Source organism: Nerophis lumbriciformis, linkage group LG02, assembly GCF_033978685.3.
Source record: "Nerophis lumbriciformis linkage group LG02, RoL_Nlum_v2.1, whole genome shotgun sequence".
NCBI classification, from domain to species: domain Eukaryota; kingdom Metazoa; phylum Chordata; class Actinopteri; order Syngnathiformes; family Syngnathidae; genus Nerophis; species Nerophis lumbriciformis.
In genome coordinates, this window is record NC_084549.2 from 5857543 (window position 1) to 5875189 (window position 17647).

At 40.6% G+C, this 17647-nt stretch overlaps 1 protein-coding gene across 4 annotated transcripts in view; it reads left to right on the plus strand.

Annotated features, from left to right (window-relative positions):
• nckap1 (NCK-associated protein 1) overlaps positions 1-17647 on the plus strand; it is a 102867-nt gene that overhangs the window by 67265 nt on the left and 17955 nt on the right. For all 4 annotated transcript variants that reach the window (XM_061933958.1, XM_061934025.1, XM_061934032.2 and 1 more), the window contains 7 exons: positions 1696-1802; positions 1864-1996; positions 5928-6009; positions 6082-6140; positions 9426-9571; positions 9669-9801; positions 9939-10058. In XM_061933958.1, the coding sequence (XP_061789942.1) occupies positions 1696-1802; positions 1864-1996; positions 5928-6009; positions 6082-6140; positions 9426-9571; positions 9669-9801; positions 9939-10058 (780 nt within the window). The remainder of the gene's footprint in view (positions 1-1695; positions 1803-1863; positions 1997-5927; positions 6010-6081; positions 6141-9425; positions 9572-9668; positions 9802-9938; positions 10059-17647) is intronic.

The window sequence follows — 17647 nt, forward strand, 5'->3', positions numbered from 1 at the left end:
CATGTTTAACACATATAGTTAATATTGTTAATAAATTAAAGGTGTTTAATGATGATGCAATCATGTTTAACACATAATTAATATTGTTAATAAATTAAAGGTGTTTAATGATAATACAAGAATGTTTAATACATATAGTTAATATTGTTAATAAATTAAAGGTGTTTAATGATAATACAAGTATGTTTAATACATATAGTTAATATTGTTAACAAGTTAAAGGTGTTTAAAGATAATGCAAGCATGTTTAATACATATTGTTAATATTGTTAACAAGTTAAAGGTGTTTAATGATAATACAAGCACGTTTAATACATATAGTTAATATTATTAATAAGTTAAAGGTGTTTAAAGATAATACAAGCATGTTTAACACATATAGTTAATATTGTTAACAAGTTAAAGGTGTTTAATGATAATACAAGCATGTTTAACACATATAGTTAATATTGTTAACAAGTTAAAGGTGTTTAAAGATAATGCAAGCATGTTTAACACATATAGTTAATATTGTTAACAAGTTAAAGGTGTTTAATGATAATACAAGCATGTTTAACACATATAGTTAATATTGTTAATAAGTTAAAGGTGTTTAAAGATAATGCAAGCATGTTTAACACATATAGTTAATATTGTTAACAAGTTAAGGTGTTTAAAGATAAAACAAGCATGTTTAACACATATAGATTCCTTTCTTTCATGAAGACAAGAATATAAGTTGGTGTATTACCTGATTCTGATGACTTGCATTGATTGGAATCAGACAGTGGTGCTAAAAACGTCCGCATTTTCGAATGGAGGAGAAAAAAGTCCTCCTTTCTGTCCTATACCACATGAAAGTGGTTGGTTTTTGGCATCTTATTTGTCCAGCTTCCGTACTCCTTTGTATACACTTTACAAGAAATGCATTGTCGGCAAACTCCGTAGCTTGCTAGCTTGTGCACGCCAGCTTTCTGAGACTCTTGTTTTGTTAGCGCAACTGTGCAGTCGGTCTTTGGAGTTTTGACGACAGGTACGGCGCCAGAGTCTGTTAAAATAAAGTGTTTCTCGCCTTCCAGTCGGTAATTTTAATGAGCTGGCAGCAGCCAGCGTCATCTCAGAAGACCCTCGGGTGCCGTGAATGTCAATCAAGTGACGAAAGTGACGTCATAGGGAAGATTTATGATCGCTCATTTTTAGGACTATTTTTTTTAATGCCTGGCTGGTGATCGACTGACACACCCTCCGAGATCGACCGGTAGCTCGCGATCGACGTAATGAGCACCCCTGCTGTAGATCATCCTCCTTATATTCAGGTTCAAAAATAGAAGTTTTTGGATCATCATTTGTTCCAAAGTAGTCTTTGCTGTCTCTCATCAAGTCTGCCATGATTAGTAGTACTAGAAATAGCCAATGTTGCAATGTGCTTTGTGAAATCAGTACGCCCAAAAATCAGTGTTTTGGCAATGCTTAAAATGATCAAAACATGTAAATATTACATGTAATAATGAATGTTACTACATTACATACATACATGAACATGGGGAGTGGGCCTTCGAGTGCATGAAAAGAGAAAGAGGTGTGTTCTAGTCACACAGGGATTGCAGTTTACTGAAAGAAGCACAAAAAGTGACATGAAAACGTTTGACTTCTGCAAATGTTCAAGGTCTGTGCAAATGTGCTCCAACTAAGCGCAGACTCTCTCTGTCCTCCTAGGCATTGTTTGTGTTCATGGCATTGTCGTTTGCCCGCGACGAGATCATCTGGTTGCTTCGACATGCGGACAACATCCAGAAGAAAAGCACAGATGACTTCATTGACAAGTATGCGGCACAAATGTGGTACTTGAGCAAGCCCTCGACGTGAGTTGTCGTCTGTTTGTAGACACCTTGCAGAGTTGATCTTCTACATGGAGGAGCTGCGAGCTCATGTCAGGAAGTACGGCCCAGTCATGCAGCGATACTACGTGCAGTACCTGTCGGGGTTCGATGCCGTTGTTCTCAACGAGCTGGTGCAGGTACAATGAACACCTTTTGTCAGGTTTAAAGGGGAACATTATCACCAGACCTATGTAAGCGTCAATATATACCTTGATGTTGCAGAAAAAAGACCATATATTTTTTTAACCGATTTCCGAACTCTAAATGGGTGAATTTTGGCGAATTAAACGCCTTTCTATTATTCGCTCTCGGAGCGATGACGTCACAACGTGACGTCACATCGGGAAGCAATCCGCCATTTTCTCAAACACATTACAAACACCAAGTCAAATTAGCTCTGTTATTTTCCGTTTTTTCGACTGTTTTCCGTACCTTGGAGACATCATGCCTCGTCGGTGTGTTGTCGGAGGGTGTAACAACACGAACAGGGACGGATTCAAGTTGCACCAGTGGCCCAAAGATGCCAAAGTGGCAAGAAATTGGACGTTTGTTCCGCACACTTTACCGACGAAAGCTATGCTACGACAGAGATGGCAAGAATGTGTGGATATCCTGCGACACTCAAAGCAGATGCATTTCCAACGATAAAGTCAAAGAAATCTGCCGCCAGACCCCCATTGAATCTGCCGGAGTGTGTGAGCAATTCAGGGACAAAGGACCTGGGTAGCACGGCAAGCAATGGCGGCAGTTTGTTCCCGCAGACGAGCGAGCTCAACCCCCTGGATGTCTTGGCTCACACCGTCCCTTATGCCACCGAAGATGATCAAGAGAAGAATATCGAGCCTAGCTTCCCTGGCCTGCTGACATGAGGGTATGTCTACAGAATATATTAATTGATGAAAATTGGGCTGTCTGCACTCTCAAAGTGCATGTTGTTGCCAAATGTATTTCATATGCTGTAAACCTAGTTCATAGTTGTTAGTTTCCTTTAATGCCAAACAAACACATACCAATCGTTGGTTAGAAGGCGATCGCCGAATTCGTCCTCGCTTTCTCCCGTGTCGCTGGCTGTCGTGTCGTTTTCGTCGGTTTCGCTTGCATACGGTTCAAACCGATATGGCTCAATAGCTTCAGTTTCTTCTCCAATTTCGTTTTCGCTACCTGCCTCCACACTACAACCATCCGTTTCAATACATGCGTAATCTGTTGAATCGCTTAAGCCGCTGAAATCCGAGTCTGAATCCGAGCTAATGTCGCTATAGCTTGCTGTTCTATGCGCCATGTTTGTTTGTGTTGGCATCACTATGTGACGTCACAGGAAAATGGACGGGTGTATATAACGATGGTTAAAATCAGGCACTTTGAAGCTTTTTTTAGGGATATTGCGTGATGGGTAAAATTTTGGAAAAAAACTTCGAAAAATAAAATAAGCCACTGGGAACTGATTTTTAATGGTTTTAACCCTTCTGAAATTGTGATAATGTTCCCTTTTAAGCACTGAACTATCTATTAAACAGAACAAGAAGCAAGGAATCAGGCAGAGACGGAGTTCAATTTTGCTCATGTGGAGAACGCATGGTGCTGCACACTCATTTACAGTCTCACCCCACGCTCTGAGGAACAGCCCACGCGCCCCCCATTCTATTCAGGAGTTCCCTAGTTACATCGCTGAGGCTGCCTCTAAAGGGAGGGGTCACATATTATGCAAGCAGTTCAGTAGACACAATACGTGATTATTCAAAACTGAAATGTGCTGAGCCTTGTGATTTCGCCCTATCTCTGCTTTGTCTGCTCGGAGTTGTCTTATCTTTGTTGAGGTACTCGAGGTCCGTCCTTGGCTGAAAAACAGAAACATCTGCGGCGAGGCAACTCCTAACTTGCAGTGGAAGATAACAAGTTATGTGCCTTTGCACGAAAAGAATAAGTACAGCTTGAGCACATTAAATAATAACTAGAGCAACGGCCTTTAAGCATAAGAGTTGTGTGATAACTTATATATAATTATTCTAACACTTTTCTTCAACAGGGGGTCGTTCATTTGGAGTTGATTGCCATGTAAATGTTTTTCAAGACACCAACATTGATCCAACACATTGTAGTGAAAAGATCAAGGAGTAAAAAAAATTATTTCACTCAGTAGGACTTTGTATTTGAAGATCTTTTTGCTGGCTGCAAAACCGGTTTACCTTTGAGTACCAGTAGAGTAACTTCACCTAAGCCAGGGGTCGGCAACCCGCGGCCCCGGAGCCGCATGCGGCTCTTTGATCACTCTGATGCGGCTCAGCAGCTTACTTGCTGAACCCCCCAATTTTCCCGTGAGACTTCCGGATTTCAGTGCCTCTCGCAGAAAACTCCCGGGATTAATATTGACCGATTTTCACCCTTTCGGCTACAATAAGGGCGTGCCATGATGGTACAACATTTGGCCCCCTCTAAATTCTGTATAACAGCGTGTCAGTCCATCACTTGTTATACAATATACGTTTTCTGCTTGCACACGTACATGACAGCAAGGCATACTTGTTCAACAGCCACACAGGTTACACTGACGGTGGTCATATAAAACAACTTTAACACTCTTACTAATAATGCGTCACACTTTGAACCAAAACCAAACAAGAATGACAAACACATTTCGAGAGAACATCTGCACCTTAACACAACATAAACACAACAGAACAAACACCCAGAATCCCATGCAGCCCTGACTCTTCCGGGCTACATTATACACTCCTGCTACCACCAAACCCCCCCCCCCCCCCCTCTCTCTCTCTCTGTGCGTCGGTTGAGGTGGGCGGGGTTTGGTAGCGGGGGGGTGTATAATGTATCCCGGAAGAGTTAGGGCTGCATGGGATTCTGGGTATTTGTCCTGTTGTGTTTATGTTGTGTTACGGTGCAGATGTTCTCCCGAAATTTGTTTGTCATTCTTGTGTGGTGTGGGTTCACAGTGTGGCGCATTATTAGTAAGAGTGTTAAAGTTTGTTTTTTTTATACCGCCACCGTCAGTGTGACCTGTGTGGTTGTTGAACAAGTATGCCTTGCTGTTGCCTACGTGATCAAGCGGAAGCACCATACAACGTGTGGCTAATCAGGCACGCTGACTGAAGTGGGTGCTATATGCTGTACCATCACGGCACGTATGGCATTCACCTAAAACCCGCGTGCCGCACCAGCTTTCAAATTCCACATAAAGGTGTGGGCAGCGTGTCTGAGACCCCTGGTTATACATAGCACAAAGCAAAAAAAAAACTTTGTATGCAGTGTTATTTCATTTAAAATTTCAAAAAATGTTTGCGGCTCCCATTGTTTTCTATAATTTGTGAAACTGGTCAAAATGGCTCTTTGACTGGTAAAGGTTGCCGACCCCTGACCTAAGCAATACTAGGACTGGGCGATATGGACGAAAAAGTGTATCTCGATATATTTTTACCTAAACTCGATATTCACTTACACTTTCCATCATTGTAACTGAGCTACTGTGTTGAACAATTTCCCTTGTGGATCATTAAAGTTTGTCTAATGTCTAAGTCTAATATTCGATATATATTTGAGATATATTTTCCGGTGAAAGTATACATATGAAAATATTCATTTTTGAGTGAAATTGAAGTGAATGGCAACTGTACTGTAAACAGTCAGTGCCACTTTTATTAACCCAGTTAGTCAAGATGGGTATTAACAACACAGAAAATAAACTGTTTAAAGGCCTACTGAAATGCGATTTTCTTATTTAAACGGGGATAGCAGGTCCATTCTATGTGTCATACTTGATCATTTCGCGATATTGCCATATTTTTGCTGAAAGGATTTAGTAGAGAACATCGACGATAAAGTTCGCAACTTTTGGTCGCTGATAAAAAAGCCTTGCCTGTACCGGAAGTAGCAGACGATATGCGCGTGACGTCACAGGTTGTGGAGCTCCTTTCCTGCACTTTCATGTTCAGCGTGGTTTAGTACTCTCTGGATCCCTGCTTCTTCTCTCTATCAGTTCGTGGCTCATTGGCCTAGAAAACCTTGGCACATGTACACAACTCAACATGTTCATGGTTGCTCTTCTCTGTCCGCTAGAACCTGTCTGTGTGTCCAGAGGATGAGTCCATCATCATGTCTTCGTTCGTCAACACTATGACCTCCCTCAGTGTCAAACAAGGTGCAACTTCAGTACATTCTCTGTCACCATGGAGACCACAACTGTGCTAAGATGTTCTGCTCTGCCTTGCAGTGGAGGATGGCGAGGTGTTTGACTTCAGGGGCATGAGGCTCGACTGGTTCAGACTGCAGGTGACAAAGCAACTTTCCAAAACTATTTTCCAGATAAGAGACTCTAAAACGGATCAATAATTGAAGTTTTGGTGTAGAAAGGAAACATTGTAAGCCAAAAAGTGTCACATACAGTACATGCCAAAAAGTTTGGACACACCTTCTCATTCAATGTGTTTTCTTTATTTTCATGACTACCGTATTTTCCGCACTATTAGCCGCACCTAAAAACCACAAATTTACTCAAAAGCTGACAGTGCGGCTTATAACCCGGTGCGCTTTATATATGGATTAATATTAAGATTCATTTTCATAAAGTTTAGGTCTCGCAACTACGGTAAACAGCCGCCATCTTTTTTCCCCATAGAAGAGGAAGCGCTTCTTCTTCTACTGTAAGCAACCACCTGCCCCCGTAGAAGAAGAAGAAGCGCGCGGATATTACGTTTCATTTCCTTTGTGTGTTTACATCTGTAAAGACCACAAAATGGCTCCTACTAAGCGACAGGTTTCCGGTTCATGAAAAGACGCAATCTCTCCATCCGCACACGGACTACTATTTCACAGCAACTGCCTAAAGACTTTCAAGAAAAGCTGGCTACTTTCCGTGCATATTGTAAAAACAAGATAGCTGAAAAAAAGATCCGGCCAGAGAACATTATCAACATGGACGAGGTTCCATTGACTTTTGATATTCCTGTGAACCGCACTGTGGATACAACGGGAGCACGTACGGTGAATATTCGCACCACAGGGAATGAGAAGTCATCCTTCACTGTGGTTCTAGCTTGCCATGCTAATGGCCAGAAACTTCCACCCATGGTGATATTCAAAAGGAAGACCTTGCCAAAAGAGACCTTTCCAGCCGGCGTCATCATAAAAGCTAACTCGAAGGGATGGATGGATGAAGAAAAGATGAGCGAGTGGTTAAGGTAAGTTTACGCGAAGAGGCCGGGTGGCTTTTTTCACGCAGCTCCGTCCATGTTGATATACGACTCCATGCGCGCCCACATCACGCTGGTTTTTAATATATTATTAAAGTTTGACTGACCTATCTGACTGTTTTTTTTACATTCCCTTTAGCGCAGTTAGATGCGGCTTATAACACGGGGCGGCTTATAGGTGGACAAAGTTTTGAAATATGCCGTTCATTGAAGGCGCGGCTTATAACCCAGGGCGGCTTATGGTGCGGAAAATACGGTATTTACATTGTAGATTATCACTGAGGGCATCAAAACTATGAATGAACACATGTGGAGTCACGTACTTAACAAAAAAAAGATGAAATAGCTGAAAACATGTTTTATATTCTAGTTTCTTCAAAATAGCCTCCCTTTGCTCTGATTACTGCTTTGCATTCTCTCGATGAGCTTCAAGAGGTAGTCACCTGAAATGTATTTTACTTCACAGGTGTGCTTGTTTACAAACTGAAGGAATAATTCCCTGGACAGTTGAGGCCTTTTTGGGGAAAAAGCAAAGGATTTAAAAGAATAGCAGATTGCAGTTTTTTTGTTTAGTTAATGTGTACTATTGTCTTTGTGGTGATCAAACAAATGTATGCAATCAAAGGAAATAAGGAATTAGTTGAAATATTGTGTTGACTGTCAAGAGCACTGTGACTCACCATACATAGATTTAAAAATGTACAGTTTGTACATGTGATCTGCATCGGTATTGGTATCGGATGATCGGTATTGGAATCGGCAGCATAGTACCTTAACTGAAACAGCCTCAGCTGGAACTAACCCATGCTCCGAAATACAAAACCCAAAACCAGTGAAGTTGGCTCGTTGTGTAATTCGTAAATAAACACAGAATACAATGATTTGCAAATATTTTCCAACTTATATTCAATTGAATAAACTGAAGAGAGAAGATATTTACTGTTCGAACTGAGAAACTTAATTTTTTTTGCAAATAATCATTACCTTAGAATTTAATGGCAGCAACACATTGCAGAAAAGATGTCACAGGGGCATTTTTACCACTGTGTTACATGGCCTTTCCTTTTAACAACACTCCGTAAACGTTTGGGAACTGGGGAGACCAATTTTTGAAGCTTTTCAGGTAGAATTATATCCCATTCTTGCTTGATGTACAGCTTAAGTTGTCCGGGGTCTCCGTTGTGGTATTTTACGCTTCAAAATGCGCCACACACTTTCAATGGGAGACAGGTCTGGACTACAGGCAGGCCAGTCTAGTACTGTTGTAACTAGAGATGCGCGGTTTGCGGACACAACCGCGCATCGGGCGGTTGAAATAAAAAAAAATTAGATTTTATCCGCGGGTCGGGTCGGGCGGTTGAAATAAAAAAAAATTAGATTTTAAATAGATTCAGGCGGGTGGCAGTTAAACCAATTGGGAAATATATATACATAGTTAAATGTTGTTACCCACATACGAAAAACGAGCAGGCACCTGCAGCATATGCCACAACAGAAGAAGAAGAAAAAAAAGAGATGGACACTTTTACGGAGCGGAGAAGGGACGCCTCGCCGGGGTCCGGGACCGAGGCCCCTTCCCCCGAGAGGGCCCCACCGGGAGCCGTAGCTGAGGCGATCCGCGAGAAGGGCCCGACGCACGTCCAGGGTCACCACCGCGCCCACCGCACCGACACCCCGCCTCGTCCGCCTTCGCCGCGGCCGGCCGGTCGTGACAGCGTGGCACGCGAATGTCTGTGCTGCATTGGATCAGTCTCCTTTCTTTAACAGGCAAAAGCTTTATAACCTCACTAATGCCTTGCATCGTCTATATTAGATATATAACAAAGGGCGGGTACGGTTCTGATTAAATGTTAGATCGGGTGAATGGCGGATGGTTGACGACTTTCTGATGCGGTTGCGGATGAAATAATTGCCTATCCGCGCATCTCTAGTTGTAACACATTCAGAATGTGGCTTGGTATTGTCTTGCTGAAATAAGCAGGGGCGTCCATGAAAAAGACGTAGCTTGGATGGCAACATATGTTGCTCCAAAACCTGGAGCACAGATGCTGGCTTTTGAACTTTGCACCTAGAACAGTCCGAATGGTTCTTTTTCCTCTTTGGAATATAGGTTGAAAAGGATTTGCAAATCATTGTATTCTGTTTTTATTTACGATTTACACAACGTGCCAACTTCACTGGTTTTGGGTTTTGTAGCTCATGTTCATATAACTGCTCTTCAATTGTTTTGGTGTATTTAGAAAATGTTTCAATGTCTGCATGAGAAATGATCAGTTTGTAGCTGTATTCAAAGCTTGTCAAATGTTGTATTTGTATGCCATAAAATGTGATCTTGAAGTTGCGGGATGGTGTTTCCTCTGTACAGGCCTACACCAGCGTGTCCAAAGCTAGCCTGGGTATCGCCGACCACAAGGAGCTCGGCAAAATGATGAACACCATCATCTTCCACACCAAGATGGTGGACTCGCTTGTGGAGATGCTGGTGGAGACGTCAGACCTGTCCATATTCTGGTAAACAGTGCCGTGTTATTATAGCAGCAGTCACTTACTCACGTGAGAGATGCTGTCATGAAAACTCATTGTGTTTGTGTCTTCCCGCTTTGTGCAGCTTCTACAGTCGTGCTTTTGAAAAGATGTTCCAGCAGTGCTTAGAGCTTCCCTCGCAGAGCCGTCACTCCATCTGCTTCCCCTTGCTTTGCACACACTTCATGTCCTGCACGCACGAGCTGTGTCCCGAAGAGGTGAGCGGATGCACCTTGACACACTAAAACATAATAATAATAGATTTGATTTGCATTGCATTAAAATCTATTATTATTATTATTATTAGCATATTGATATAATCACCTTGTGTTGTGCAATTTGCTTGGTCCTACAGCGTCATCACATAGGAGACCGCAGCTTGTCGTTGTGTAACATGTTTTTGGATGAGATGGCCAAACAAGCCCGAAATCTGATCACTGATATCTGCACTGAACAATGTACCCTCAGTGACCAGGTAGGAAGACACACCTACAGTATTAATGTTGTCATTGCAGATACAAGTCTCAGTCAATAAATCAACACTTTTAGCAAAACATACAGTGGGGCAAAAAAGTATTTAGTCAGCCACCGATGTGCAAGTTCTCCCACTGATGATGACAGAGGTCTGTAATTTTCATCATAGGTTCACTTCAACTGTGAGAGACAGAATGTGAAAAAAAAATCCAGGAATTCACTTTGTAGGATTTTTAAATAATTTATTTGTAAATTATGGTGGAAAATAAGTATTTGGTCAATAACAAAAATTCAACTCAATACTTTGTAATATAACCTTTGTTGGCAATAACAGAGGTCAAACGATTACTATAGGTCTTTACCAGGTTTGCACACACAGTAGCTAGTATTTTGGCCCATTCCTCCATGCAGATCTTCTTGAGAGCAGTGATGTGTTGGGGCTGTCGCCGAGCAACACGGACTTTCAACTCCCTCCACAGATTTTCTATGGGGTTGAGGTCTGGAGACTGGCTAGGCCACTCCAGGACTTTCAAATGCTTCTTACGGAGCCACTCCTTCGTTGCCCGGGCGGTGTGTTTGGGATCATTGTCATGCTGGAAGACCCAGCCACAAAAAATCCAGGAATTCACATTGTAGGATTTTTAAAGAATTTATTTGTAAATTATGGTGGAAAATAAGTATTTGGTCACTTCAAACAAGGAAGATCTCTGGCTCTCACAGACCTGTAACTTCTTTAAGAAGCTCTTCTGTCCTCCACTCGTTACCTGTATTAATGGCACCTGTTTGAACTCGTTATCTGTATAAAAGACACCTGTCCACAGCCTCAAACAGTCAGACTCCAAACTCCTCTATGGCCAAGACCAAAGAGCTGTCGAAGGACACCAGGAAAAGAATTGTAGACCTGCACCAGACTGTGAAGAGTGAATCTACAATAGGCAAGCAGCTTGGTGTAACAAAATCAACTGTGGGAGCAAATATCAGAAAATGGAAGACATACAAGACCACTGATAATCTCCCTTGATCTGGGGCTCCACGCAAGATCTCATCCCGTGGGGTCAAAATGATCATGAGAACGGTGAGCAAAAATCCCAGAACCACACGGGGGAACCTGGTGAATGACCTGCAGAGAGCTGGGACCAAAGTAACAAAGGTTACCATCAGTAACATACTACGCCGACAGGGAATCAAATCCTGCGGTGCCAGACGTGTCCCCCTGCTTAAGCCAGTGCATGTCCAGGCCCGTCTGAAGTTTGCCAGAGAGTACATGGATGATACAGCAGAAGATTGGGAGAATGTCATGTGGTCAGATGAAACCAAAATAGAACTTTTTGGTATAAACTCAACTCGTCATGTTTGGAGGAAGAAGAATACTGAGTTGCATCCCAAGAACACCATACCTACTGTGAAGCATGGGGGTGGAAACATCATGCTTTGGGGCTGTTTTTCTGCTAAGGGGACAGGCCGACTGATCCGTGTTAAGGAAAGAATGAATGGGGCCATGTATCGTGAGATTTTGAGCCAAAACCTCCTTCCATCAGTGAGAGCTTTGAAGATGAAACATGGCTGGGTCTTCCAGCATGACAATGATCCCAAACACACCGCCCGGGCAACGAAGGAGTGGCTCCGTAAGAAGCATTTGAAAGTCCTGGAGTGGCCTAGCCAGTCTCCAGACCTCAACCCCATAGAAAATCTGTGGAGGGAGTTGAAAGTCCGTGTTGCTCGGCGACAGCCCCAAAACATCACTGCTCTCAAGAAGATCTGCATGAAGGAATGGGCCAAAATACCAGCTACTGTGTGTGCAAACCTGGTAAAGACCTATAGTAATCGTTTGACCTCTGTTATTGCCAACAAAGGTTATATTACAAAGTATTGAGTTGAATTTTTGTTATTGACCAAATACTTATTTTCCACCATACTTTACAAATAAATTATTTAAAAATCCTACAAAGTGAATTCCTGGATTTTTTTTTCACATTCTGTCTCTCACAGTTGAAGTGTACCTATGATGAAAATTACAGACCTCTGTCATCATTTTAAGTGGGAGAACTTGCACAATTGGTGGCTGACTAAATACTTATTTACCCCACTGTAACAGACATCCTGTAATACTGTAAAGTGAAGGACCTGAGAGTATTCTGATTGAAACATTTAAAATAAGGGTTATGATTTCGAATAATATAACAATCAAAACCCGAATTGTCATATTTCAACAACAACAAAAATCAAGTTTTTCCTCAATAAGACATTTAACATCTTAGATAGCATTTTCCCTTTCAAGATTGGAATATTTTTAGCACATAAATTGTTTTAAAAACCAGAGGCTTCTGGTTGTTTTCTTTTTAAGGTTTTGAAACAGCTTGCCCCTCCGCCTTTATAGATTTTTACGCAGAAAAAAATAACCAGGGTTTTCCCCTACATGTAATTGAACGTGGCGCACCGCCACGGCAAAATAAAAGCCGCCACATCTTCAAAATATTTATATATTTTTTTCACATTAAAAAAAATGTAAGTATTATATTGTATAATTGGATATACTGTATAAAGTCTAGTATTTACGTTTTATTGACCATAATACGTTTGAAGAATGTCTCAAATATAAAAATGCTTTATTTGGAAAAAAAACATTCATTCTGTAAAATTGTGTCGCTTTTGTTTAGTTTATACCAAACTATATTATCAATTTAATGTATGTGTATAAATCATGTACTTTCCTTCCTGTGCTTAGTTTTACAGTGACTTCATTGTGGAGAATATCAATAAACCGGAAGTTATTTTATCATATGTACTTCAAAGGACGGTCTACGTATTTGGCAAACTAAATTACAACATTCAGGGAGGGCAGAATATAGTGTGGCCTATGTTACCTTTTACAATAAGCAGCAGCAATTGAAAAATGGAGCAAAACAATATGATATAGTTAAACATATGTTATAACAATAACACAGATTTGTCTTTAAATATATGGAAAGCATTTCTTTAGCCTTTTTTAAAAGTAAATATGTGCATCATTGCCAATCAAATTAGTCATGATGTCATAAATATGAGGATATCATATTGACCCTGCCCCTAGCCACGCCCCCACACTAACCCACTACAGTGTTACCAAGGGGTGATTGTAGAATCCAGCGATGTAGTGCTAAACTTAGTCAGATGTTTGCATCATTGTCTGTCAATTGTATCAGAGGCATGTAGGCTTGGAACTCTACCAGATCAAAACTATAACAACCTTTATAAAACAATGTTTCAAGACAAACCACGCTCATGTGTTATGTGCACTATGAGTTGATCACCTTTGATGTTTTTTTTAGTATAAGCCCTTAACCAACCTAACGCTCCCCAAACTCTTGAGAACACGTGTCGCAAGGGTGTGTGATCCATGAGCGTGCCAATCAAGCCGAAGATTCTATCAGCTTTGGCACTTTCATGCCGCCCACATGCTGTATGAACACCGAACCATCGATCATCAGTACCTGGCTTTTGTACTTCAAAGCACCATTGGTGAACAGTCTTACTGCCTCGGTGTCATTGCTCTTCCTTTCTGATGGACTGAAACTTGTGCAGGTTTTCTTGTGCTTTGCATAAGAAACCCTTTGATTGATTTTAATTTTGCTTTTATATTCTTTCATTTCACTTTGTTGTCTGTGAAGCACTTTGAGTCTGCCTTGTGTATGAAAAGTCCTATACAAATAAATTTGCCTTGCCTGGTGTTGTTTTCGGTGGTTGGGTTTTTCTCCACCTCTTCTGTTGCTTTTGTAGCTTCATCTTCTATGGCCTGGAGTTCTTCAGACCAATTCAGTTTGTAGTTCTTTCGAGCACCTCTTGGTACTGTGGTCTTTGCTGCACTCAAGAAGCTTTGATTGAAGTGTGCTACCGTTTTGTTGACTTTCCAGCCATTTGCATACCTGCCAACTACTCCGGTTTTCCCGTAATTAATACGGTTTTCATCAACCTATTCCGGGTTACGGTTGCAGTGATTAAAAAATACGTTTTTTCATTAATTAAAAAAAATTAAGTTTTATTCACGAAATCGCGTAACAACAATGACAATCGACACTGCTTCCCGTAACTTCCTATCGAGCCATTCCGAATGCCATGCGCGAGGCTATTTATAGCACCGCTGCCAAGCACGAGGCACCTGTTGCCCATTGTTTCCAAACGAGCGAACGATCATGGAATCAGCCGGAGAAAAATCGCAAACGAGTCTTAAACCGAAAAGAAAACTGCAGTCATTCCGTGAAGAATATTCAAAAGCCTATCCGGGAATAATTATCCGTTCCAAAAAGGGTGAAAACTACGCGAATTGCACCTTGTGCAGACAAGATTTTTCGATCGGACACGGAGGAATTAGCGATGTAAAAGACCACGTTGGGACAAAAAAACACAAGTCTAATGCCGTTGCTAAATTTGGATTTTAGCCACAAAAAGGTAATGACACCAATGTTATCTATTGGAATTGTTTAGTACTGTTATATTGTTAAAAGTGTTTATACTATTTATGCTTTCAAGTCCAAGTTGAAGAAATCTTGTTAAATGTTGACAGCATAACTACCAAAATACAGAAGTATGTCCTTAATATTTTTGCAGTGCTATTTCTGTTGAAAAGTTCAAATGATTACATTAGAGATGTGATGTGCCACTTTTCAAGTGTCTGATGGCTTAAATTAATTTTCATTCATTTTTCATATTTTGAATTCTTTTGAAAGGCTTACAAAAAAACTACATTTGAATTGTAATTCCATGCTATTGACAGGACTATTAATTTTAATGAAGTTAGCTTACCATGTTTACAGTATGATAATTGTGATAGAAATGTGAATTTTAGGCACAGAATATTTTTTACAATTGAACAAGGCAGTAGATTATACAAGCTTGGACAGAAAGTTAATAATGACACCAATTTTTTTTTTAATGGAATTGTTTAGTACTGTTTTACCATTTGTTTACTGTAAAAAGTGTTTATACTCTTTATACTTTCAATTAACAAATTGAAGTCTTGTGAAAGGTTGACAGGATAACTGGCATTAACTGTCAAAATAATTTCAAACTATTGAAGTTAGCTTACAGAATAAACATGTCAATCAACCCATATGATTTTTGCTGTAATATTTTTGTTTTGAAAAGTCACTGTGACTGATAGAAAAGTGATGGTTTTAGCAACATTTTAACCTGTCTGAATGCAATCAATCATTTTGCGTCGGAGGGCGAAGCTGAACCCCCCACTAGGACTTTGTCCTGGACCTACCGGGGCCTGCGGCCCCTGGACCCTGGCTACTAGGTTTTTCTGATTTCAAAAGTTGGCAGGTATGCATTTGTATTCAGTCCTTCAGTTTGGCAGTCTTTTATTTCTGCCAACTTTTCCCAGTCAGCTTGTTTGTCGTTTCATCTTGTGAAGATCTTCGATGGAGGAGGACTGTATTGAAGGTTAATAGATAGTTTGTAACCGCTCCTTCCTAGTTGATACAAAAGTCTTGTCTTTGAGGCAAGGTTATCTGTAGTCGATAGTCTGTTGTCACAGTTGTCCATCTTCTTGAGAGGAAAGTTGGACAACATTAGCATTTTTAAAATCATCTTTACATAACCTTATTATTCACTATCCGTGGGCTGTTTCTGTTTTTATAGTCAGTGTTTACAGCTACTAAAGGTTTACACTTTTTTTTTTGCTATTTAGGGCCCGCATGGCCCATTGTATAAGGACTCCCAAAGGGAGTCCTTATACAATGGGACATAAGGACCTATTGAATTTGTAAGGTTTTATTATTATTATACCGGCCGCTTCTTTGAGCTGTAATTTGACCCACTTAACATGCTTCAAAACTCACCATATTTGACCCACACATCAGGACCTGCGAAAATTGCCTTTTAATAAAAAAACCAAACTCCAAAACTCAAAATTGCGCTCTAGCGCCCCCTAGGAAAAAAAAAAAAACTAGACTGCCTGTAACTCTCACTAGGAAGGTCGGAGAGACATGAAAAAAATACCTCTATGTAGGTCTGACTTAGACCTACATTTCACAATTGTACATTGTCGGGCAAAAATCAACAGGAAGTTGGCTATTCCCCCTTCAAGACAAAAAGGTACTAAAAACAGTCACTTTTGCCTCTTTGAGCTGTAATTTGACCCCCTTAACATGCTTCAAAACTCACCAAACTGAACGCACACATCAGGACTGGCAAAAATTGCGATCTAATAAAAAAACCTAACCCCAAATTTAAAAATTGCGCTCTACTGCAATTTTTGAATAAAACGCAGAAAAAACTGCTCCTCGGAAGAAAAAAATGACAAAACTGCCTGTAACTCCCACTGGGAAGGTCGGAGAGACATGAAACAAAAACTTCTATGTAGGTCTCACTTAGACCTACATTTCATAAATTGACAACCCCCAGCAAAATTCTACAGGAAGTTTGCTTTTCCCCCCTTCAAAACATCATTTTTGTAAAAACCGGTCACCTTTCATCAAACATTATCTCCTCTGAGCGCGTTTGTTGTTTCGGCTTCAAACTAACACAGGAGAGAGATTGAACCCTTCTGATTAAAAGTTATCGAAAGAGTTTTGATACCTGCTCCGGTTTTGATTTTACGACCCTTCAAAGAACCGCTATGCTGATGCTGCTGCGCTGATGTTATTTCAAGATGGCTGCTTAAAAGCAGGCAGCACCAGCGTGCCCACACAATGCAGACAAGATAGGTACACTAGACAAAAGTCTTGGGACACTTCGGACTACAAGTAGACAAAAGTATTGGAACACTTATGACTACCACTGGACAAAAGTATTGGGACACTTAGGCCGAAAACTGGACAAAAGTATTAGGACAATTGGGACTACAACTTGACAAAAGTATTGGGACAATTATGACTACCACTGGACAAAAGTATTGGGACACTTATAACGACAACTGGACAAAAGTATTGGGACACTTACACTGGACAAAAGTATTGGGACACTTACACTGGACAAAAGTATTGGGACACTTAGGACTACAACTTGACAAAAGTATTGGGACACTTATGATTACCACTGAACAAAAGTATTGGGACACTTCGGACTAAACGTAGACACAAGTATTGGGATACTTAGGACTTCCACTTGACAAAAGTATTGGGACACTTACACTGGACAAAAGTATTGGGACACTTAGGACTACAACTTGACAAAAGTATTTGGACACTTAGGACTAAAACTGGACAAAAGTTTTGGACACTTATGACTAAAACTGGACACAAGTATTGGGACACTTAGTACTAAAACTTGACAAAAGTATTGGGCCACTTGGGACTAAAACTTGACAAAAGTATTGGAACTCTTTGGACTACCACTGGACAAAAGTATTGGGACGCTTACACTGGCCAAAAGTATTGGGACACTTAGGACTACAACTGGACAAAAGTATTGGGACACTTAGGACTACAACTGAACAAAAGTTTTGGGATACTTAGGACTGCAACTAGACAAAAAAATTGGGACTTTTAGTATTAAAACTTGACAAAAATATTGGGACACTTAGGACTACGACTGGAAAAAAGTATTGGGACATTTTGGACTACCACTGGCCAAAAGTATTGGGACACTTACACTGGATAAAAGTATTGG